General features: G+C 45.0%; 2 protein-coding genes across 11 annotated transcripts in view; one reads left to right on the top strand and one right to left on the bottom strand.

Annotated features, from left to right (window-relative positions):
• Positions 1-7,722, top strand: part of KDM1A (lysine demethylase 1A) — a 61,706-nt gene extending 53,984 nt beyond the window's left edge. For all 3 annotated transcript variants that reach the window (XM_038531655.1, XM_038531654.1, XM_038531653.1), the window contains 6 exons: positions 1,443-1,575; positions 3,485-3,672; positions 4,075-4,189; positions 5,532-5,659; positions 6,274-6,420; positions 7,220-7,722. In XM_038531655.1, the coding sequence (XP_038387583.1) occupies positions 1,443-1,575; positions 3,485-3,672; positions 4,075-4,189; positions 5,532-5,659; positions 6,274-6,420; positions 7,220-7,405 (897 nt within the window). In that variant the 3' untranslated portion in view covers positions 7,406-7,722. The remainder of the gene's footprint in view (positions 1-1,442; positions 1,576-3,484; positions 3,673-4,074; positions 4,190-5,531; positions 5,660-6,273; positions 6,421-7,219) is intronic.
• A 1,375-nt stretch (positions 7,723-9,097) lies between these two features.
• The window catches only part of LUZP1 (leucine zipper protein 1), an 89,810-nt gene continuing 75,071 nt past the window's right edge, over positions 9,098-23,836 (bottom strand). For 7 of the 8 annotated variants that reach the window (XM_038531646.1, XM_038531647.1, XM_038531645.1 and 4 more), the window contains 2 exons: positions 14,602-17,789; positions 9,098-13,002 (listed from right to left, as the gene is read on the bottom strand). In XM_038531646.1, coding sequence (XP_038387574.1) covers positions 12,847-13,002; positions 14,602-17,670 — 3,225 coding nt within the window. In that variant the 5' untranslated portion in view covers positions 17,671-17,789 and the 3' untranslated portion in view covers positions 9,098-12,846. The remainder of the gene's footprint in view (positions 13,003-14,601; positions 17,790-23,836) is intronic. The other variant, XM_038531652.1, reaches the window with a different exon arrangement.

Here is a 23,836-nt window from a genome sequence, read left to right as displayed (position 1 = left end):
TAGTCTAGTTTACTATTGCTTTATGGTAAGTCTTGAAATTAGGTAGTATAAATTCTTCAACCTTTTTTTTTTTTTTTAATCATTTTGGCTACTTTAGGTCTTACATATTTCCATAAAAATTTTAGAATCAGTTTAGAAATTTCTATAGAAGACCTTCTGGGATTTTGATTGGGATTTGAACATGGTATATCTCTCCATTTATTTAGATTTTCTTTAATATTTTTCAGCCATAATTTACAGTTCTTCAGTGTACAAGTTTTACATGTCTTTTGTCAAATTATTCTTAAGTATTTTAAGTGTGAGTTACTCTTGAGCTGGTGAGAAATCACAGTGCTTCTTAGATATTGAATGAATCGATCTCTAAATCTGAGACTTTGGCCAGACCTAAGACTACAGAAATAAATATTCCTTTTTTTTTTTTTTTTACATACACATACATATTTTCATTTCTATTTTACATTTTCCTAGTAAAATTAGTTTGAATTCTTTTTTTTTTAATTAGTTTGAATTCTTAATCTTTAGGTTATATACTTTCATATTCTTTAGTATTTAACTTACAGTGAGGATTGGACCTGTTAGTGGTAAAAATCTTAACAGAATTCCTGGTTGTTTTTTTCATGTAAATACTAAATTTAGACCCTTCCTAGTCACTGATTTATCATTTGAAGTTTCAGTATGTGTCCATTCATAATCTTATTTGGGGTATGGGGAGATGAATCATTCACTTAAGTAGGGAGAGTTCTCCTAACCTAGTATTATATAACTTGAAAGAATCATGCCCTGCTTTCCCCTAGAAATTCCATGAGATTAGAAAATACTGACTAGCCTTCAAAATTTTTCAGTAAATTCAAAGAAATTAGATCATTTTGGGATTCCTTCCAGGCCAAATGTTGACTCCTTTACTAGATCCTCTTGGGCCAGTTTTTATAATCCCAGATTGTTTTTATCTAATTTGATTAATTTTAGTTTTGCAAGTCTTCCTTATCTTTCAAGACTGTAACTTAAAGAAATAAAAACTGATTTTGCTCCTAGGTAAAAGAAATGTAAGTAATTAGGATGGTGGTTTTGCCCACTCTTTAATGCATTCAGAGGCCAGACCGACACCTGAACTTATTGAATCATCTTTGTCTGAGAGCCCACCTCCTTTGGATAGCCTGGACTGAGAGATCGAGTGTAGGCCTGTGAGGAGAAAACTTGATCTAGGGAAGAAGACGCTGCCTCATCTCACTGCCCAGAGATGGCCATTTGGGACAGTGAAACATTTTTTTCTTTTCCCTCTAGTTCCTGGGACAGATGTAACTAAATACTGAGTGGTGGTTCTTTAATTTCTGCCTTACAGTATTGACTGTTTTCCACAAACTTGTTTTTCAGTGTTAATCTTATAGAACCCAGTATGTATGATAGAGATTAAGAGCGTGTTGGGTATACTTTTCTCTCTTTAGGACGACGACTTTGAGTTTACTGGCAGCCACCTGACAGTGAGGAATGGCTACTCATGTGTGCCTGTGGCTTTAGCAGAAGGCCTAGACATTAAGTTGAATACAGCAGTGCGGCAGGTTCGCTACACAGCTTCAGGTATGTCACTGCTTCACTGGTGAGATAAATCTCTTACTCTGAAACGCAGTACTGATCTTTAGTTTACCTCAGGAAAAAAAAATACTAGGTATATTTTCTCATAAAACCCTATAAACTATGACTTCTAATTTTAAAAATCTGCATTGACAGAAGGATTGAGCCTATATCTTTGGGCTTTCTAATCTGATGAGTGTGCAAACCAAAACCAAGAAATTGAGGCAAGTCGTAGGGTTTCCAGTTTGTTACATGTATTACTTTGGTGTTGTAACAACTACCAGTAAGTTTGGATCTAATTTTGCTGAATTTTTTTTTTTTTAAAGATTCATTTATTATTTGAGAGAGAAAGCACAGGTGGGAGGGCAGTGGGGGAGAGGGAGAAGCAGAAGCAGACTCCCCACTGAGCAGGGAGCCTGATGCAGGGCTCAATCCCAGGACCCTGAGATAAAGGCAGATGCTTAACTGACTGAACCACCCAGGCATCCAGTATTCTTAAATATCAGGATTCTGGCCTCTGGGCACAGTGGGACCCACTCGTGTATTTTACCATTTCTGTCTTGCTGTTTAGATCCATTTAGCCTCTCCTGTTGAGGGTGGGCTAACTTAACTGCTCAGGCTGGTTTCTGATTCTAGGAGCAGTCTGCTAAGAATTTGACTTCACAGATGGAATTGCCCTGATTCTCATGGGCAGAAGGCTCAGTGCTCACTGTTGCTGACTCCAGACCACATGTAATGTGGAGTGCAGAGAACTCGCTGTCCACCCACTTTTGGAAATAGTAGTCCAGAACTTGATGATAACTAGTCAGCCCCAGTCCCCTCCCCCAGGGCCCTCATAACAAGTGAAGATGTGGCCATCAACCTTGCTTGCTTGCCCTTCATGGTCACTTTTCTAGAATTGTGGAGACTACCACAGTTTTGTTTTTGTTTTTTTAAAATTTTTATTTATTTATGATAGTCACAGAGAGAGAGAGGCAGAGACATAGGCAGAGGGAGAAGCAGGCTCCATGCACCGAGAGCCCGATGTGGGATTTGATCCCGGGTCTCCAGGATCGCGCCCTGGGCCGAAGGCAGGCGCTAAACCGCTGCACCACCCAGGGATCCCTGTTTTTTGTTTTTGTTTTATAACCCCTGAAGCAGCCTTCCATTTAATTTTCCCTTCATATGCAGCTTCTAGCTGATAGTGAATCCTGTAGCCTTTAAATAGCCATCTGCAGGCAGGTGAAGAACAGTGAGAAAGTAGGCATGAACTGAGCTGTTGTACAAATTTTGAGCTACTTATATATTTTCTGAAATTCTATAAATAGGTATTTATTGAAGAAAAAAATCAAACACAAATGAAGAAAAATACCATTAACCTCTTTTCAGTGCTTTTTCTGTGGTCAGCTCTGAGCTTTATTCAGACTCTGGCAAGCGAGGCATCACAGTGCATTTGCAAGAATAGCATGCTCTGCGCTTCCAGTGGCATCATGTAACTGCACCACGGTCTTCCCAGTGTCATTCTTCACTTGATCCTCAGTAGGCACCTAACCATGGTGTAGAGGCATTGCCTGTAATGTTACATTTATTCTTCACTTTGGTCTACATTTACTTAATCCTTAGTAAATAATAATGTTTTTAAATTAGTCCAGAAGATCACTAGTGTATCAGAAAGGTAAGACAAGCACCGTGCTGAAGATTCAGGACTCTGAAATTGACTATTAGAATTTGAAACCTGGCACTTAGTATCCGTGTGGCCTTGTCTAAACTTACTTCACTACCACCTCAGTTTTCTTCTATTAAAAAATAAATAGAACAGATTTTACAAACTTATGGTAAGAATTAACTGAGATAGTGTATAGATTCTACAGTGCACTGAATGTTCAATAATACCATCCCTATCGCCACTAAAGTCTTTTCCCTCTGACATCTCTAGGATGTGAAGTGATAGCTGTGAATACCCGGTCCACAAGTCAAACCTTTATTTATAAATGTGATGCAGTTCTCTGTACCCTTCCCTTGGGGGTATTGAAGCAGCAGCCACCAGCCGTTCAGTTTGTGCCACCTCTTCCTGAGTGGAAAACATCTGCAGTCCAAAGGATGGGATTTGGCAACCTTAACAAGGTAACTTGCCTAGGCACCTCTCCACATACCCATTGTGCAAATACCAGCCTTCGGGCTCTCCAGTCAGAGAGGATGGGGGTGTTGTTTTTGTACGTTTTGCTGTGCTCCCAGCTTTGTGATATCAGGGTGAGGCCTGTCAGTTCATTCATTTCAGTGCCTAATTTCATATATATATAAAATATCCATGAGGACTTATTCTGGGATCACCTTGCAAACCTAAGCTCTAAATATTGTCTGAAGTAACACATTCATAATAGGGATTTCTAGGCTTAAATTGTGAGTAGATTAGGAGAAACTTTAATAAGATCTAAGGAAGAAGTATTACCTCTTGAGGTACAGCTATGCTTAAAGCCATGTTCTCTGAGCCCTGTCATCAGTTCATGTGCTCCTTTTTTACAATAGGTGGTATTGTGTTTTGACCGTGTGTTCTGGGATCCAAGTGTCAATTTGTTCGGGCATGTCGGCAGTACAACTGCCAGCAGGGGTGAACTCTTCCTCTTCTGGAACCTCTATAAAGGTAGCTGCTCCTGGTTTTAATCTTTTTCATATCCTTATAGGAACAGAGAATTAGGAATATTCTGGTTTTTCTCAAATACGTATGTCTTGATTTTTCATCAACTCAACTAGCAATTTCAGAAATTCCCGCTAGATGCTTGGGGATATGGGGGTGGGGTGGGAGAAACACCTGCCATCAAGGAGCTCACAGCCTAGTGGGAAATACACTAAGGAGGCGAACAGTCTAGGAACAGGCCTGTAAAGTCAACCCAGCCAAGGAAGCCCAGAACCAGGGAAGCTTCCCATAAGGGGAAACTTGTATTCCTCCTTCTCAGACTTTTGTATCTGGCCCCTGAATCTTTGATCACTTCCTTTAAAATGTATGTATCAAACTCCTACCTCCTGTTTTAATTTCTTCTGTAATTCGACTGTTCTTCTGTATGGTGCTTAAAATATTTATATATTTTATGAATACACGTATAAATGTTATCTCTATTTCTTGTCTTCTGGTTCAAGGCCTCTGCATGTACTATGTGGTCTGGGCCTGAGGAGCTTTTTTTTTCCTTCTCTTCCTTCCCATGATGGCCTTCCACTGTCTCAAATCTGAATTAAGTCCCTGTATTTTCTTTCTATCCTGTTTTTCTTCATTGCTTTTACCAGTTCATAATTATAGCTATGTGATACTTACCTGTTGATCTGTAGAGTTGTATAGTTTATAGCTTTTATATCCCAGCATCTTGTACTGTGCCTATTACAGAAGTATGTTGCATAAATATTCACCAAATGGGTGGGTGAAGGTGGTGATGGGTTTGGAGCGGCCTGGAATAGTTAAAAGGATATAGCTCTTGCCATGGAGCAAGCTGTCTAAGGTGGTCAGGGCTAAGGATTCTATGCCTAAATATAGGAATACCTGTTGGTTTTCTTAGCAAGATCCAAAGTTGTATCTTCAACATTTCTATATTCTGCAAAATTATAAGTGGTTAAGTACATGAGTCACACTTTACTCACTAGAGTTTGCCAGCTGCCTTCTAGGGATAGATTTTTGAGTTGCAATTTCAGAAACATGTCTCCATCCTAACTCTGGGAAACAAAGGGTTGCAAAAGGGGAAGTGCGTAGGGGGATAGGGTAATGGGTGACAGGCATTAAGGAGGGCACATGATGAGAGGAGTACTGGGTGTTATATGTTGGCAAATTGAATTTAAATAAAACTTAAAAAAAATAATAAAACTTGTCTCTAGCACAAGAGTTGCATGTCTATTGGTCATCAGATTTCAGAGTGCCCAGAATAACGTGGGGCCTGATAAAGAGGTTCTTGAGAAAAGTCTGTAGGAAAACCCTAGAATTGTCCTTTCTGTTTCCCTAGCTCCAATACTATTGGCACTAGTGGCAGGAGAAGCTGCTGGCATCATGGAAAACATAAGTGATGATGTGATTGTCGGTCGATGCCTGGCCATCCTCAAAGGGATTTTTGGTAGCAGTGCAGTGCCTCAGGTAAGTAAGTTGTGGGGACAAGTGGGGATCAAGGTTCACACTAGAGCCAGGTTTGACATAGTCTCTTTACATTGGTCAGCACAGTTTCAGCCAGAATTGTGTGTGCTAGGTTTCCGTGAATGCCAATGTTTGGAGTCTATGATGTAAGTGTGGGATTCAAGAAATCCCCCCAGTACATGGGCTGGGAGATTGAAAAGACTATTTGCTGCATATCCCTGCTGGTCTCATCCATTGTATGTGTGTGTGCAGTCATACCACTCCTGCCTTTTAGACAAAGTGGTCAGACTCAAAGAATTGCCTGGTACTTTTTTCTCTCTGAAACACTAGATCCTTATGATTCCTTTCATAGAAGGCATATTAATGCTTTGTGAATTGAGGGAATAAAGGTCTAGTCCTGGGTAAACCTGTAGATTTCACAGGCAAGGCAGTGTAGAATCTTGGTTGGAAGCTCTTTGTGTTGTGTTTTAAAGCAACGGAGTTCATCACTTGGCTAATTGGTGTCTCCTGCCTCCTTGCTCAGTTGTATCCCCACCTGCCACAGCTGTTCCACCTTTCCGAGAGGGCTGGTTTGTCCTCTGTCCTGTAGTAACTTCTGCCCGTGCTTTTTCCTTTAGCCCAAGGAGACTGTGGTATCTCGCTGGCGTGCTGATCCCTGGGCCCGGGGCTCCTATTCATATGTAGCTGCAGGATCATCTGGAAATGACTATGATTTAATGGCTCAGCCAATCACTCCTGGCCCCTCAATTCCAGGTGCCCCACAGGTGAGAAACTGGCAAACTACATGGGCTTATATGGGAAAAGGCCAGTATCCCAAAATTTCAGGGCAAACATGATGCCACTGTCTTGGGGGCTGTTGTTAGATTGTAGTCATTCTGATAATCAAGAGCAGAGGAGAAGTGAGGAACACTGATTTCTCATATTCTGGCTCTGTAAATCAAGGCAGTCCCATAGTATAAGCCAATTACTTTTTCCTTATTCAGATTTTTTTCCCCTAAGAAACGAAAAACATTTTTAGTTGCACCCCATTTTGTAATGACTTACAGTATTTTTGGGGGGTGTCAATCACTAACGGGTCTCCAGGATATGCCTCTGGGTGGGGGGGGGGGGGTCCTTATCTAGATGATACACACTCTGCTCCAGAGTAGCAAGGGTTCTTCAAGACCCTGTGAGCCTGCTCTGGAGCTGAGAAGCAAAGGTGTTCCTGGGTAAGAATAAATGCTGGATTATCTGTTGTACAGAGTAGTCAGGAACCTCTCTGACCAAGTAGGTGCTGTAGGAGGCAAAGGAAGCTCTAGAATTGGAAATTAAATGATAAATAAGAACAGATGCAGTTATGCATCACCCTAGGACTAAGGCTGGCTCGGCTGAGTTTTGTCACATTTCTACTCTGGTCATTTCTAGAATGCCTGCTGATGAGGGAGACCTTTTTTGGTAGAATGATGGTCTGTGATTGGTGGGGCAGCCTTCAAAGGCCAGTAGGCATTTCAAACATAACAAAAATAAAAGTTATTATTTGCAACCCACTGATCTTTTCTCTCAAAATTTTTCCCCCTGAAATAGCCAATTCCACGACTCTTCTTTGCTGGAGAACATACAATCCGTAACTACCCAGCCACTGTCCATGGTGCTCTGCTGAGTGGGCTGCGAGAAGCAGGAAGGATTGCAGACCAGTTTCTGGGTGCCATGTACACTCTGCCTCGCCAGGCCACGCCAGGCGTCCCTGCACAGCAGTCCCCAAGCATGTGAGACTGAAGGGTTCTGAGGGAAGCAGACGATGTGCGTGTCTTTTGCTGTGTAAGCAAAGCTCGTAGCAATACTGGATCCCACTGAGAAACTCACTCTGGCATCTGGGCTCCGATCAGCTGCTTGAACTCATGATGCCGGGTGGCCAAGGAGGTTGCCTCCTTTGAGTGACTTAGAGCTAGAGAGGCAGTTGTCCGTTAGCGTGGAAGTCAGTGTTCTTCCTAAAGACTTGAGGTAAGCAAGTGTGGTGAGAGGACATGTTAGTCTTTTGGTGTGTGGTGGTTTTTTATATTTTAAAAATAAAACTTCATATAAAATTATTCTGTTTCCCTCTTAGATTTATATATAAGATAGGGGTGCTGTGCCTTTGGAAATGCCAATTTTATCCATGTTTAAATATTTATGTAAGGGGGAAAAGTGGTGAGGTCTGAAGATGAGCTTGAGGGGGGGCCCCACAGAAGCAGTGGGCTTGACCAGTGGAACCAGAGTTCCCCATTGGGACTATGGGGTGGTTGCACTAGGGGTATGAAGCTATAGGTCAAGCATATGGATATTAGGAGACTGAATTTTTAAGGTAAAATAAGGCACAGAGTTTGGGTGGGTCTCTGGCAGACCATTCAGGCTTTACTCCCCAGGCTCCCTCCATGGGTATGTGCTAACTTTCCACTTTTGTCCAACATAGTGGTATAAAAGTTTTAGGAAGTGTCACAAAAGGATAAGATCCAGGGTTTGGGTGACTTAGTTTCCTGTTGCTGCTATTAACAGATGACCACAGCAGGCTCTGAGGGAAGATTCCATTTCCTTGCCTTTTTAGCTTCTAGTGGCTGTATTTCTTGGCCCTTCATCTTCAGAGCACATTACTCCAATCTCTGCTTCTCTTGTTCTATACTCCTGTCTTCCTTGTACAAGGATACTTGTGATTTCATTTAAGGTCCACCCAGATCATCTTCCCATTTCAAAATCCTTACTCATGTCTGCAAAGTCCCTTTTGCCATATAAGGGAAAATGTTTTTATAAGAAGGGAACAGTTAACTGTTCCTCAAGGGCTCCTAACAGACGTTACCATAAATGCATGTACATCATGTTTCTGAAAACTGGCTTTTACTGGTGTGTTAGTCAATTCTTCCCTATAATTAGTCTAAATGAGGTTTATACTTAGATTTGAAGGAACATTACATCGGTGGGCTAACAATAAGATGATGAAAATGGAGAAGGCTTTCCTTAGTCCTGGACTAACAGCAATGGGGGGAATCTGCACACCAGGATCAGGGCAAGTGGCATAGAGCTGAGAATAGCACGCAGTGGAAAGTACATGGCTTTTGGCCTGTGACCTGCATTTGAATCCCAGCTCTGCCATCAATATTGTTGCCTCAGGTGGGTTAGGTGCTTTAAAACCTTGTTTTTAAAATAAATGGCCCCTTGAGACAGGTCACTGTTTTCGTGTGTGACAGCAGACAAGCCTAAAACCAAGAATCCTAGCAACTGTTTCATTGCTACGTTTAAATCCAGTCATGTGGGTGCTAGGCGTATCCCTTCCCAAGCCCCAGCATGTTTCCAGTCCTTCCAGCATCACTAATTAGCCAGTTATTTTAAATAAAACACAGTGAGCTATACTAGCTGCACCGGTGCACAGACAGCAGCTGAACTCAGATGACGACAACAAAATGGCATCACTGACTCACACACACACACAGCCCATGGAAACTAGGGAGCTTTATTGGTTACATATTGTGCTGCGGAGCCAACAGACAGCATTCGAGCCAGAGGATACATGCAGACAGGCAGCTTCCACTATACACATGCACCCAAGGAGCCCCGAGTCACTGCTCATGGCTTCGCCCTGGTTTCCAGCCACAGGGTCCGGCCTCCTCGGTCCCATGCTTGGAGTGGGAATGTAGAAGCTGCCACACCTGGACTCCAAGGGGGCAGGGGTGAGACCAGAGCACCTGCCTGAACAAGCAGATGTGGACTGACGGCTACTGACGCCCCCCTGCAAAGGGGCCTGTAATGCATTAACAGTTTTTTGAGGGCTACTTCCCCAGCCCTCCCAATCTTTAAAATACAAAAAAATAGACTTTATTCTCTTAAAAATACATTCCATTCAATACATGTTCTGAGCTGTGAAGCAGCAGGAAAATAGGGCTCCTTTCCTATGATCTTGGTTGTGAGGCTTTGAGGAGAACCCTGAGCCCCACCCGGGGTAGTCAAGAGATAATCCCTAAAAGCAGCTCTTCCAAAGCAGTCCTGTCAGAGTGACCACAACAAACCCCACATCAACAGAGGCGGCTAGGGACCCCAAGGCTGGCCCCTGCACTTTTACTGGGAAGTGGTAGCACTTGGCACTAACCCACTAAATGTAAAGCACTAAAACTTCCCCAGGATGACAGGTCCAAGATCAACAGAGCCTCCCCACACCCCATGAGGGGCGCAGGATTTCTGTGCAGACTCGCCTGTGGCTGAGGTTGGAGTCGTCGGCTCTACTGCAGATCCCTTCAACCCAGGCTGTTTCGTTGCCACTCCAATGCAAAAACAGCCATGGCTTCTTTGCCTACCATCCCTGCAGCTTTCTCTCTAGTGGTTTTTCATACCAGAGTGGTGAGAGACCGGCCTCTGGCATTCAGCCACCTCAATTACTCTAACCACGGGCTCATTAGGAAGCCCTCCCACAACTGTCCACCTGCAGGTGAAACCTGGAGTTATAGCCACACTGCAGCAGAGGTTTGTCAGAAAAGTAGGTTTGTTGGCAGGGACAGTGGGAGTACTTGGTTGAGTGGACAGCTATTTGATTACCAGGTCTCCCCTTCATGTGGAAATTTCCACCAGGACCCCTGACAGTGAGGTCTAGATGGTCACACAGAGGTTGCTTTTCAGAAAGGTGCCTTCCAACTTTGGAATCTGAGAGCCAGCCTTGCCAGCCATTCGAAACCCAGAGGAACGAAGCCTCCAGCCTTCATTTGCTATTAAAAAGGTATCTCCTGCAATGCTGAGGACATTTAAAAATAAAATCTATTTTACAATGGTTCTAGAAAGTATGCAGATTAAGGAAACATAATATTTATCCTGAAATAATTGTTACAATCAAACCCTATTGCACTCAGATTTTAAGATAGCAGCCCCTGACCAGAGGGTTCCACAGCTGTCCCTCTTCCACAGAGCATTTTGGGTAGTGGCAGGTGTTGGTGCTGCTGCAACACAGAAAGATCCAGACTTTGGCACCAGGAGCTACAGCACCAGAATCCAGGGCTCCAACGCCCAAAGACAAGAATTATTGGCGAAATCTTTGTAGGCATGGCTTGGCACCCTTTTGTTTCCACCAGTAGAGAAGAGCCACAGACTTGGTTTCCTATAACCTCAGACGACCCCTGCAAAGGTCCATCTCCTTTGGACTCTCAAGATTGCCAACCAGTGAAGAATGGCAGGGGAGGCTACACGTGAGGTTGCAGCCTTAGGCAAGTGAGTTTCTGGCCAGTGATCCAGAAGAAGCAGCAGAAAGATATTTTGAAAACAGCGTCTTAAACTGAGCATCTGAGGCAGCATTGTGGAGAAAAGATCAGCTACATGGCAAGGCTCTTAGACTGGCAAAACTCCAGAAAATGGAAGTAGGCACAAAAACATTCCCATCCCTGAAAGGAAGCCAGGTGTGCCCTGGGTCTGATGGCAGACACGGGCAGAGTGAAAGCTGGTTCCCACACGGAGTGTGGGCCGGGAAGATGGCTCATGAAGCACAGCAACACGAGATGGCCAACTTGTGTCCTGAAAGCCAGGGGACACTGTGTGGCAAGTGGGCAAGGCTGGCGCCGAAAGGGCTACAGAAGCCATCTAATCTCTTATCTTACAGACTAGAAGAACAAGCCCAAGGGAGCTTCTCCTGGTTCATCCTCATGTTAAAATGTGGAAAAAATAAGGCCCAGGAAAGGGGGGGGAGGGCACACCTTCCCCAAACCCATCTGGATGCTACCTTCTAAAAGAATCACCACCTCCCCACCCACAGGACAGTGTAAACAGAATAATCCCAGAATGCCAAATTTAGGACCCTCAGAGACCATTTCAAAGAATTTGTTTTATAGCTAAGGAAACTAAGGCCCCAAGGGGACAGCGACTTGCCCAGAGCCATACAGCCTTCCTGACTCCTAGTAATGCTCTTTCACTACGAAGGAACAGCATCTAGCCATTGAAGAGGGATCCCTTCTTTGAACTGAGAGTGGTAGCCAAAAAGCAGTGCCAAGAATAAATGTTTCTTTTTAACCCCCCACCCCCACCCCTGCCGTGACTGGTATAAGGAAATTAATTTTTGTTTATGTGGCTTCCTGAAAGGTTTGCTGCACTATGCACTGTATAAACCTGGGGCCCTCAGTGGGCATTTACTACCTTTCCACCAGTGAAGTCATCGTAATGACAGTTTGCAGAAACCAAGGCCCACTTCTGTAGGAATGCATCAGCTTGGTAAAGTGCGAGACCTCCTCCACAGGGGATGAAGGAAGAGGGACAAAGTCCATGCCTTTCATGGAAATATTGCTTTGTGGAGTGACGGGAAACACTTCTTCCTGCCCACTTTCCCCCTTGCTGGGCCCTTTCTAGAAGGCAGAGTACGCTGGGTCAGGCCCAGTTCAGTCCAGGAGTATTCTGATGGCGGAAATGACGGAGTTGGCCTGAAGTCTCCCGCCACAGGAGAGGAGCGGGGCAGTGCCAGCAGCATTACTGGTGCCCAGGAAAGGAGATGCGTGAGGCTTATGCGCTTCCAGGTGCCTTTGGAAGGTGAGCAGAGAGCCGGGGGCGAGGGGAATAGGACATCATTCTAATAGGTGGGTACCCGTGTGCTCTGCCCCCAGGAAAGCATCAGCCAGGGGGCTATGTCAGAGAAGCTTCAGCCTACAGCTTGGTCCTATAGTCTCTTAGAGGCAGCACAGACCTCTTCTGCTGTCCCAGGCTGAGGAACTCCAAAGGGGAAAGGAGTGGAAGCCTCCCAGGTGGAGCTGGTGGCTGCTAAGTCTCGTGGGTACTTGGGCCCCTAGAGCAAACAAGGAGTGAACCGATGCGGTGAGGAGACTAAGAAACTAACCACACTGAAGGGGCTGCCCTCCAACCCCCCCGAGGAGCAGAGAGGAGCTTTCAGCTGCTGCTGGGTGGTGAGGATACAAGGGGCTTCTGTATCTTTCCCCACCCGGGGGCCAGAGGGGCCCATCCGACCTGGGGACAAGAACAAGGAGAGAGGACTCATGCATCAGGGAAGGCTGGGCCTGGGTGACTTTGTCCAGCTTGTAGTTTCTGATTCCCTCTGGCCAACTGGCAAGACGACCCGAGCCATAGCCTGGTCTGCCGGCGTCTCCCAGCCAAGGCCCGGCCTAGTCTAGCCTGGTCAACTGGCCTCGCATCCTTCATAGGGCAGGAAGGCAGGAGAGCAGAGAAGCAGGAGCACAGGAGACCGCAGACCTCACCCAGCCGGCTCAGTTGTCCTCAGCGCAGGGCCTGGCCGGCCGTAACCGTTCCTCGGCCCGGGCTCGCCCAGGCTCCAGCGGCCCCTGCTTTGCAGGCAGTTCAGATCGCTCCAGGGAGTTGTGCAGTCGCCTGTGGACACCGAGTGTGCAGTCGTCCCCCTCCTCCTGTGCCAAAAAGGACAGAAGTGAGCTGTGGAGGACAGCAGTGGGTAACAAGACTGCTCGCTCCCTACCCCAGGGGTCCTCTCCAGCCTGGCAGGGAGTACAGTGTAGGCTGACCATACCCTAACTACAAAGACTTGTTTTGGTCTGAGGACAGGCTGACTTACACACTCCTTGGAAACTAGGGTAGACGACACCCTGAAGCTGCTGGGGCTCGTAGGGTAGGACGGGGCATCGGCTGGCCCCGTGACTCGGGGCCTGGCAGTCCCTGAGCTCTGCACGTGCAGGCTGCACGCTTCCTGGGGGGAGCCATCTCCCTGCTTGGGGAACAAGGAAGTATACTAAAAAAAGGAAGCCAGACCATGCTTTTCCTTCTTCCCAACTACCAAAAAGCCAGGTGCCTTCCCCTTCAGGTCCCATACCTAAGCCCCCCCACTTCGCTCTCTGACAGCCACAGCCTCAGACCTACACACCTCTCTCTCTGTCTTCACTCCTCTTCTACCAGAACTCTGCCTTTCCACTGTCCTCTCTGGTCCTTTGAGCAAATGCAGATCAAAGAATGTAGAACAGTATGAATGAGAGGGTCAGGGTGCAGGGTAGAAAGCACTGGATTCCAAACTAGGAGGAACCTTGGATTCAAATCTTAGCTCTTCCAGTAATTCACTTGGGCGGTGTTGGGTTCGGTACTTGGTGTCTCTGACCTTTAGTTTCCGTATCTAAGAAATGAGGCTAATACCTGCCCGCAGGGCTCTTGGGAAACTGAGCTGGTGTGCAAGTGCTTGGTCAGAGGCTGAGCACCCTGTAAGGACTTACAGAATGGTTCAAGCTAATACACCATCACCTGCCTTTCAAAAAGAAGGAAACCATGTCTAAGTCCAAAACGTCTTACATCCTCGTAGGCTCCATATCTAAGACCCTCCCAGAGGCTTCCCCTTCAGGTGCTGTTCTGACCCTCAGATGAGGAGGTGGTCGTGGATTGCTCTCTCCTGTCACGAGCCGCACTGTATCAGCCCTGCCCTCAGACAGAGAATAGAAGGACTTGGACGGGTGTCTGGGGCAGAAGAAGGTGACGTGGGCACAAAGCATGTAAAGTAGGCCCCGAATGAGCCCTCGCTCCCTGCATCCCCCGCGTCCAGCAGCTGGCAGAGCTCTGCTGTGGGAACCCCTTCCCTGGCTCTCAGCTCTACGCACCACAGAAAGGTCAGGGCTGCCCTCGCCCAGAGCTCCCCAGGGGCTGCAGCAGCTTCCCTGGAGCTTCTAGGCGCTGCTCTGTGGGGCTTCAAGGGGAGGGAGTGCCTTTGGCTCCCCTGGCAAACCCAGAGAACAGAGGCCAGACCTCCTTTTGTGTGGCCTTCACAGATGAAAGAGACAAACTGGGAGAGAGGGTTTTGGAAACTCCTGCTGCTTCTCTACCAAAATACCTTCTTCAGTGTACTTCATCCTTCAAGGCTAACCCCACCTTATTTTCAGCAGTTCTCCGAGCAGCCCAGCTCTACCCAGTATTTCCCAGCCCTGGGCCACAGCGGCCAGAGGAAGGGACAGCGGGAGGAGAGGAGGGAGAGAGGATGGGCCCAGGGAGAGAGGGGGAGCAGTGGGGCTCACCGCGCCTGTCGAGTGGTTCCAGGCTGCAGCCGTGGCGGCGTCTCCCACCCGATTCCGACGAGTGAGCACCTCAGACACGGTGAGACTACTCTGGGTCCTTCTGGAGGCGAGCTCGGGGGCATCCCCTGAATTTCCTGCCCTTTGAGTGCCCTGCTCACCAAGGTGCAACCTGGACTGTCCAAGGTCTGAACAGTCTGTGGCGGCCCTCTGGGTGTAAGCATTGGTAGCTTCCACATTTCTACCTATTCGAGTTGGGGGGTCTTCTAAAGAGTTCAAGTCTCGCCTACTCTTCCAGGTGTTCCGCACAGTAACATGTCTGGCATCTGAAGAGCCCACTTCTGAAGGGGCACTATGGCTTTTCCACCTGATTGTCTCCGCTGGGGGTGCATGGCTATTTCTCTCCACAGGATCTGATGGCTTGATGATAATGCTGCTCCGAGAGACCACTGTTTCTGGCCTGTTCTTCAGGGGTCCATCTCCCATTCTTTCAGCTTCTGTGAACTGTAGGGCGATGTCATGTTTGTGAATGGATAGCTCAAAGGGGGAGCTGACGTGGTTGCTAACTGACGTGAGCTCTGCTGGCCCCACCTGGATGTTGCTGGTGGATGTGTGCCTCTCCCGCGGGGCCTCACCTGGGGTGGATCTAGGGTTGCTGCTGTCAGAGGGGTAGATAGTTATGCTGCTTGTCACCTTGTTTGGCCCTGGCTTGGAGGTGGATTTCTGCTTCTCCGTTGTGGCCTCAGTTCCAGATCCTCCCATGATTTTTTTCACATCCTTATCAATGATGACAGGTTTGATGATGGCTCTAGACCGCAAGGCCTCTCTGGGGCTGAAGGGCCGTTGGCTTTTTACCCCAGCACCATTGGCATCTGGGAACTCTGTGGCATTGGTGGAGGCTCTGACAGTTTTCATAGATTCATTTTCTGTCCCAACATCTTTATCATTCTCAAAGAGGGAGGTTTTAAGTCCTCCTCGGGATTTGGCTTTTTCCCTAGAGTTGGATTGGTGTTTGGGTTCTGGCTCTGGAGTAATGGTTGTGTTTACCAGCTTGGCAGTGACAAGAGATGTCACATCCACATCATCATCTGAGTCTGGCTTCTCTCTGCCACTGGACTTGATGACTCGGCACCGAAGGGCCTCATGCTGACTGCTGTCTTCCATCACAACTGCTACGGGTTGGTCAACACCTTCTTTATTTGGGGTTGAAAAGCCCTGAAGGATGTTCTCTTGGCTTCTGGAGCTATAAGGATACTTTGATAAAAGTGGAGGCTTGGAATTTGGGAAACTGGTATCAGCCTCTGGGCCACTAGCAGCCTTTTTGCCCTTGCAGAGCCCTTCTGAGGAAGATCTTCGAGATGAGGCCAGAGTTCCAACTGCCTTAGGACTGCCACAGTCTGAGGCCTGAGTTAATGGACTTCCATTGCCAGGTACCGGCCCCCTCTTGCAAAAGGGGGCCTCAGTGGAGGTGTCAGAAGCCTTGTCAGCTCTACCCAGTATGTCACTGGGAACAGATCCCTGGGTGCTATGGTCACTAAATGTTCGTGTGGTCTTCTCCACTTTTCCCTTCAACCCACTGTCAGTACCTGGCTTGGGAGTACCCTTCCAAACTTTATTGTGCTCCTGAGCAGCTGGCGGGTAGCGGCTAAGCACTGATGGCTGTTCCCTGGACTTCTTCCCTTCACTCTGAGAAGAGCCAGGTGCAAATCGATCCTCAGTTCTCCTTGTCTCCTGAGTCCCACTGTCCGCTACTGCCCCTATGTTGGAAGCTTTGGCTGCCCTCCTATTGGTGAAACTGGGAGAGGAAACCTGCCTGTTGCCCAGAGAATAGTTTTCATTGTTGAGAGCGAACTCCCTGTTGCGATGCCTCTCCCGCTTATGCAGAGGGGACAGTTCCCGGGGCGTGTGTTTGGATGCAGGTGCCTCACTCCCGTGGCCTCTCACCTTAGTCCTCTCGTGCCTCCCTTTGCTGGACAGGAAAGCCTCATCTCCTTCTACCTCCCCATTCTCTAATTCTTTCTGCTTCTTGATTTGTAGCTTGATCTCCTCCAGCTGGCTGGCTAGAAGTTTGTTTTTATTTTGTTCACTTAGGTAATTATCCTGAAGATCATTATTTTTGGCCCTCATTTTCTTAAGCTCCTCTTCCAAAAATTCAAAATGTTTGATTTGTGTCTTAAGTTTCTCAATCTCTTGGTTAAGATCTTTAACTTTGTTGTCTTCCTGATTTCGGTTCTTTTCATTTTCTGATTTGTTTCTTGTTTCATTCTCTACCTGCTTTAGATAGTCCAGCGTGCCCTTCCTTCTTGATTCTTTGCACGGCAGTGTGGAGGAGATCCCATCCTCAATCCGTAGGTCATTCCTTTCCAGAAGATTAGAAGCATTCCTTGTATAATCTCGGTTCATTTTTTTGTTCTGCTCCAGTTTCTGAGTGAGCTCTTTTATCAGTTTCTCATTTTCTTTCTCCTTTTCATTCAAGTATTTTCTCTCACTTACAAAGCTCAGAGTTAACGACTTCAGCTTTTCTAACTCTGACACTAAACTCTGTTCAGTTTTATCTAGGCGGTCCTCAGAAGATTCCAGTTCTTTCACTTTGACCCTGAGCATCTCCAGCTCAGAGGAGATCTTCTTTGTCAGGTTTCTCTCCTCATTCAGACTCAGACACAGTTGAGTACAGTCATTCTTACTCCTGCCAAAGGCCTCCTCCAGCTTCTCCAGTTCAGCCATTCGTTTCTGAAGCCGCTCGATCTCAGATTTCAGCTCCCGGGTGAGGTTTTCTTCCTCTTCCAGCTTCTCCTTCATCAGTTGACACAGGTCCTCTGCTCTCTTAATTTCCTCATCTTTGCCTTCAATTCTCAGCACTCGCTGGCGCAGCACTTCAATCTCTGCCAACATGCTGGAGTTGCTGCCTTCTGCCTGAATCACCTTGTCCTGGAGATCCAGGAGCTCATCCTCTGCTTTCTGGAGGTTTTTTGTGGCTTCCTCCAGCTCATCGAGGCGGCGGCTTAGACTCTGTAACTTAAACCGCAGGTGGCGGCTGGAGGCGGTCTCCTTGTAGCTTGTAAACTCAGCCATGTCTACTGCCAGCCGGCACGGGCTCCTAGAGACATCCAGTTCCACTCGAGGAGATGAGAAATGGTTACCTTTCTCTTGGCATCCACAACCTTCTTGGGCAGCCGGAGACCATTATCAGTCTATAGAAGGAAAGCAGAAAGCATGTCAGGGGGCAAATCTCAAACCTGTACTTCAGCTCCCAGGTGTAGTAATTCTTGTGCCTGGAACACAGGCGCTCAAATTTGTTAAATGAATGAATTTCAGTAATCCTGCAGGAACACCCTGGTGCTTTAAGGTGGATACTTAGGTGATTACCTAGTTTTATCCTAATGAAGAATGTCACCAGCGGCCACATGGCAAAAAGGCGTAAAAGAATGCCTCATTTCTCATGGCAGACTCTAAGAAAAATCACCTCTTGACATTAGGGAGATAACAGGACCTAGGCTCCATGAGAGGAGAAAGAAAGGGTTAGACCCCTAGAGAATCTATAATTTTGGGTGTGCCTTCATCCGAGTTCTGAGTTCAAATTTACCCTGCCTTGAGTGATATAGTATCAACTTGTCCTCACTGAGAATCTAACCTAAAATGGTCTCAGCCTGGCAAAATCCCTGGGAAACCTAGCAGAGGTCAACAAAATACTCCTGAGAGACACTCTCTCTACCCAGGTCACACGAGAGTTCCCACAGATAAAGTCCTGCTGCACCTTGGGTTTACTATTCTAAGTTACAAAACACATAAGGACCAATCTTTTACTATTTATATCAATAAGAACCAAGGTTTGTAAGATAGATTAAAGACCAGAAATTAAGCACATTCCAGTTTTTTTTTTTTTTAATTTTTATTTATTTATGATAGTCACAGAGAGAGAGGCAGAGACATAGGCAGAGGGAGAAGCAGGCTCCATGCACCGGGAGCCCGATGTGAGATTCGATCCCGGGTCTCCAGGATCACGCCCTGGGCCAAAGGCAGGCGCCAAACCGCTGCGCCACCCAGGGATCCCCTGCATTCCAGTGTTTAAAGGTGACAAACCAGGAGACAAGAAAAAGATGGTGTCAACAAAGATCAGAAGATTTTAAAATTAACCAAACTTCTTCACTAGAAATGGAAAGAAAAATGGCAAATTAGATGCAAGTGAAAAGTACAGTGGCTGAGAAGAGATATACGGAGATTACAAAGGGCAGCACAAACTTAAAAGATTTTATGAAAGAAAAGCTAATTAGTGGCTCAGTCAGTTAAGCCCCCAACTGTTGATTTCAGCTCAGGTCTTGATCTCAGAGTCATGAGTTCAAGACCCACCCTGGGCCCCATAAAGGGCATTAGGCCTACTTTTAAAAAGGGGCAAGGGGGCAGCTGGGTGACTCAGTTGGTTAAATGGCTGCCTTTGGCTCAGGTCATGATCTCAGGGTCGTGGGATCGAGCCCCACATGGGGCTCCCTGCTCAGTGGGGAAGCCTACTTCTCCCTCTTTCTCTGCTCATGCTCTTTCACCATCTCTCTCAAATAAATAAAATCTTCCAAAGAAAGAAAGGTTAATGGATGGGGAATAAAATTAACACATTTAACAAAAGGAAGGAATAGAGAGAATGGGGGGACGCAATATTTGAAGAGCTACTAGTATTTTCAAGAGTTGATGAAAGAGGGATCCCTGGGTGGCGCAGCGGTTTGGCGCCTGCCTTTGGCCCAGGGCGCGATCCTGGAGAACCGGGATCGAATCCCACATCGGGCTCCCGGTGCATGGAGCCTGCTTCTCTCTCTGCCTATGTCTCTGCCTCTCTCTCTCTCTCTCTCTCTCTCTCTCTGTGTCACTATCATAAATAAATAAAAATTAAAAAAAAAAAAAAGAGTTGATGAAAGATAGGGAGCTTCATATTTAGGAAGCAAAGTCCCAACCAAGCAGGGACAAAGTTAAATCTGCACCTAGACACATAGTAAGGATACAGGAGAATACCACTAAGAGAAGCAACAAGAAGGAAAAATATATATGTACTCTATGAAGTAAAAAATGAAGTAGATTCTCAGAAACTTGTGTCAAATAAAAGACATGGTAAGACTTTTAAAGTTCTAAGAGAAAATAATCATAACCTAGAAGAAGATACCCTGTGAAACTATGAAAGAAGGTACAATTAGAAACTCTTTCAGAACAAAAAAAAGGGAAATAAAAACCTAAGTATTCATTAGTAACACACCTTCACTGAAAAAGCTATTTATGGATTTATGATAATTGAGAATATAGAAACTGGGGCACATGGGTGGACCAGTCGGTCGAATATTGGACTCTTGATTTTGGCTCAGGACATGATCTCAGGGTTGTGGGATCGAGCCTCATTTTGGGCACCATGCTCAACAAGGAATCTGCTTTCCCTTTCCATCTACCCCTTTCCCTACTCATGCACACACACCCTCTCAGAAAAATAAATCTTTCACTTAAGACAGGCATGATATGCAAGAAGGAATGGAAAGCAAAGAAATTAACCCAAACAAGCACTGGTTCAGTTAAACAATAAACAAAAGTTAATTGGGGACAGGAGGGGGTAGGGCAGGATAAACCTAAATGCTAGGTAATGATATGTAAGTCATAAAGAAATCAGAATTCAAGTGTTCTTAAGAAGCTGTAGTTTGGGGGAAGAAGACAGAGTTAATTATAACTAACCTTAGACCTTGTTAAGAGTAACTGCTAATTATATATCTAATAAGACATTAATAAGCAGAATATATATAAAAGAACTCCTACAACTTAACAAATAACATGATTTAAAAATGGGCAAGTGGGGCAGCGTGGGTGGCTCAGCGGTTTAGTGCCACCGTCAGCCCAGGGCATGACCCTGGGGACCCGGGATCGAGTCCCACATCGGGCTCCCTGTGAGGAGCCTGCTTCTCCCTCTGCCTGTGTCTCTGCTTTTTTCTCTCTGTGTGTATACACTCTCATGAATAAATAAATAAAATCTTTTAAAAAATAAAAAATAAATTAAAAAAATATAAAAAAGGGCAAGTGCCTTGAACAGACATTGCTCCAAAGATAATATCCAAGTGGCCTACAAGCATATGAAAAGATACTTGATATCATTAATCATTGGGGAAATGCAAATCAAAATCACAATGAGAGAGATCACTTCATATACATCAGGATGGTTACTATCAAAAAAACAAGTGTTGTTTAGAATATGGAGAAACTGGAATGCTCATGATTGTTGGTGGGAAAATAAAATGGAAAAGCTGCTATGGAAAACAGTATGGCAGCTCCTCAAAAAAATTAAAGATAGAATTACCATATGACCCAGCAGTCTCACTCCTGGGTATAAGAACAAAAATTCAAAACAATCTTGAAGAGATATTTGCATACCTATCTATATTCACAACAGCGCTATTTGCAACGACCAAGAAGTGGAAACAACCCAAGTGTCCATCAATGGATGAATGGAAACACAAAATGTAGTATATGTTAAAGTGAAATATTAGTCTTTAAAAAGGAGACTCTGACATGCAGTATAACCCGGGTGAAGCTTGAGGACACTGTGCTAAGTGAAACAATCCAGTCACAAAAGACAAATACTTTATGATTTTACTCATATGAAGTACCTAGAATATTCAAATCCATAGAAACAGCAGAATGGTAAATGCCACAGGGTTGGAGAGGGGAAGTAGGAACTGTTGTTTAACGGGTATGGAATTTCAGTGATGCTAGATAAAAAATTGGTTTGCACAACAATGTGAATATATTTTAGGTTATGCATTTTTACCACAATAAAAAAAATCTTAAGGCAGGAGAGAAGTAAAAAGCATACAGAAGGTAGGGCTGACTTCCAGTTTCTGGTCTAGCACGTCAGGAAGTCATCACTGTGTCTTAACATATAAAAAGCTGAACAGTTTGAAAATCCATGAGAGAAATGAGGCCACAAAATCCACTTCTCAAAAAGTTAGACAAGTGGATGCAGGGAATCATAATCTAACAGAACAGAAACTCACGAGTATCTGTGGGAATCGGCACCAGGGTAGGAAAACCTATAACTACAATTGACAAATTGCTAGAGGCCCAGTGTGGACAACTCTGCAGATTAAGAACATGAGGCAGTTTCAATCTTAGAGGGATGCACTGCATTTTGTGGACTTTACCTCCAAGAGCTGTACAAGGTTCTCACAGTGAAGATGAGAGAAAACTCCCTTGAGCACCCAGCAGGGGGAGGGTTAAAGCAAGCATTTTCAAACCGAGCCTGCAAGAAGGGAAATACCCAACTCCAGCTCCCTTTAGCCATCCTGTATCACCTAAGGGGCATGGGAGTTTGGGGGAGCATGAGAGTCTGAGATAAGAAGGGGAGAAGGCCATCAATAAAGGCCTACTTACCTCAGTTCTTTCTATCCAGGACATCATGTCCTGCTTTCATCAAAAAATTACCAGGCATACTAAAAGGCAAAAAAGGAAGTTTGAAGAAACAGAGCAAGCATCAGAACCAGACTCAGATATGGCAGAGATGTTGGAATTACCAAAAATTTAAAACTATGATTAATATGCTAAGGGCTCTAATGGAAAAAGTAGACATCATACAAGAACAGAAATGGAAATTCTAGGAATAAAAAAAAAGTTAAAATCAGAAACATTGTAACAAATAAATAATGCCTTTATCTCATTAATAGACTAACAGAGCTGGGTAAAAAAACCTCTGAGCTTGAGGAGGGTATGTCATCAATAGAAACTTCCAAACCTCAAAAGTAAAGAAACTTTTAAAAAAAAGAAAGACAACTACAAAAGGTATAACATGTAACAGGAATCATGGAAGAAGAAAAAAATTTGAAGCAATGACTGAGAATTTCCAAAAATTAGCGTCAGATACCAAATAACACCAAGCAGGATAAATGCCAAAAAGATAAAAGAAAAAACAAAAACCCAACACTAGACATATCAAATTCACAATGCAGAAAATCAAAGATATGGAAAAAATCTTGAAAGACCCACAGGGAAAAAACAACCTTACCAATAGAGGAACAAAGACAAGAATTACATCTGTCTTCTCAGAAGTTATGCAAGCCAGAAGTCAGCGGAGTGAAATATTTAAAATGTTGGGAGGGAGGTCGGGGGGGAAGCCACCAATCTACAATTCTGTACCCTGCAAACACGAAAAAACTTCTATACCACTTGAGAAATAAAGGAAAAATAAACACTTTCTCAGACAAATAGAAACTGAGATCCACTGCCAATAAACCTAGCTTGCCAGAAATGTTAAAAGAGTTCATCAGTGAGCAGAAAAATAATATAAAAATTCAGACTACAGGGCAGCCCTGGTGGCGCAGCAGTTTAGCGCCGCCTGCACCCAGGATGTGGAGTCCTGTGTCAGGCTCTGTACATGGAGCCTGCTTCTCCCTCTCTGCCTGTGTCTCTGCCTCTCTCTCTCTCACTCTCTCTCTCTGTGTATCTCATGAATATAAATAAATAAAATATTTAATAAAAAAAAATTCAGACTACATAAAGAAAAGGAGAGCATTAAAGTAAAAGTAAAATGGCATTTTTCATTTTTATTACTCTCAATTGATCTAACAGATAATAGTTTGTTCAAAATAATAACAATGTATTCAATGGCTGTAGCTTAAATATAAATAAAATTAATGACCGCAATGGTACAAGGGACACATGAGAACTAGAAACACTTTATTATAAGGTACATGTACTACCTATAAATCTACACTGCAACTCTAGGTCAAACACCAAAAAAAAAAAAAAAAAAAAAAAAAAAAAAGTTTTAATTGATATGCTTAGGACAGAAACTGGATCCATATAAAATGCTCAGTTAAAACCACAAAAGGCAGAAAAAAAGACAAAAAGGAACAAAACGGGCAGCCCTGGTGGCGCAGCGGTTGAGCACCGCCTGCAGCCCGGGGTGTGATCCTGGAGACCAGGGATCGAGTCCCACGTCGGACTCCCTGCATGAAGCCTGCTTCTCCCTCTGCCTGTGTCTCTGCCTCTCTCTCTCTCTCTGTGTGTCTCTCATGAATTAAAAAAAAATAAAATCTTAAATAAAATAAAATAAAAGTACAGATGTTTAAAAAAAAAGGAACAAAAACACAAGAGCATATAATCACTTTAAATATCAACAGTCTAGGGGATCCCTGGGTGGCTCAGCAGTTTAGCGCCTGCCTTTGGCCCAGGGTGCAATCCTGGAGTCCCAGGATCGAGTCCCGTATCGGGCTCCCGGCATGGA

Source organism: Canis lupus, chromosome 2 (assembly GCF_011100685.1).
Source record: "Canis lupus familiaris isolate Mischka breed German Shepherd chromosome 2, alternate assembly UU_Cfam_GSD_1.0, whole genome shotgun sequence".
NCBI lineage: Eukaryota > Metazoa > Chordata > Mammalia > Carnivora > Canidae > Canis > Canis lupus.
This window is presented reverse-complemented; position numbering and strand designations above follow the sequence as displayed.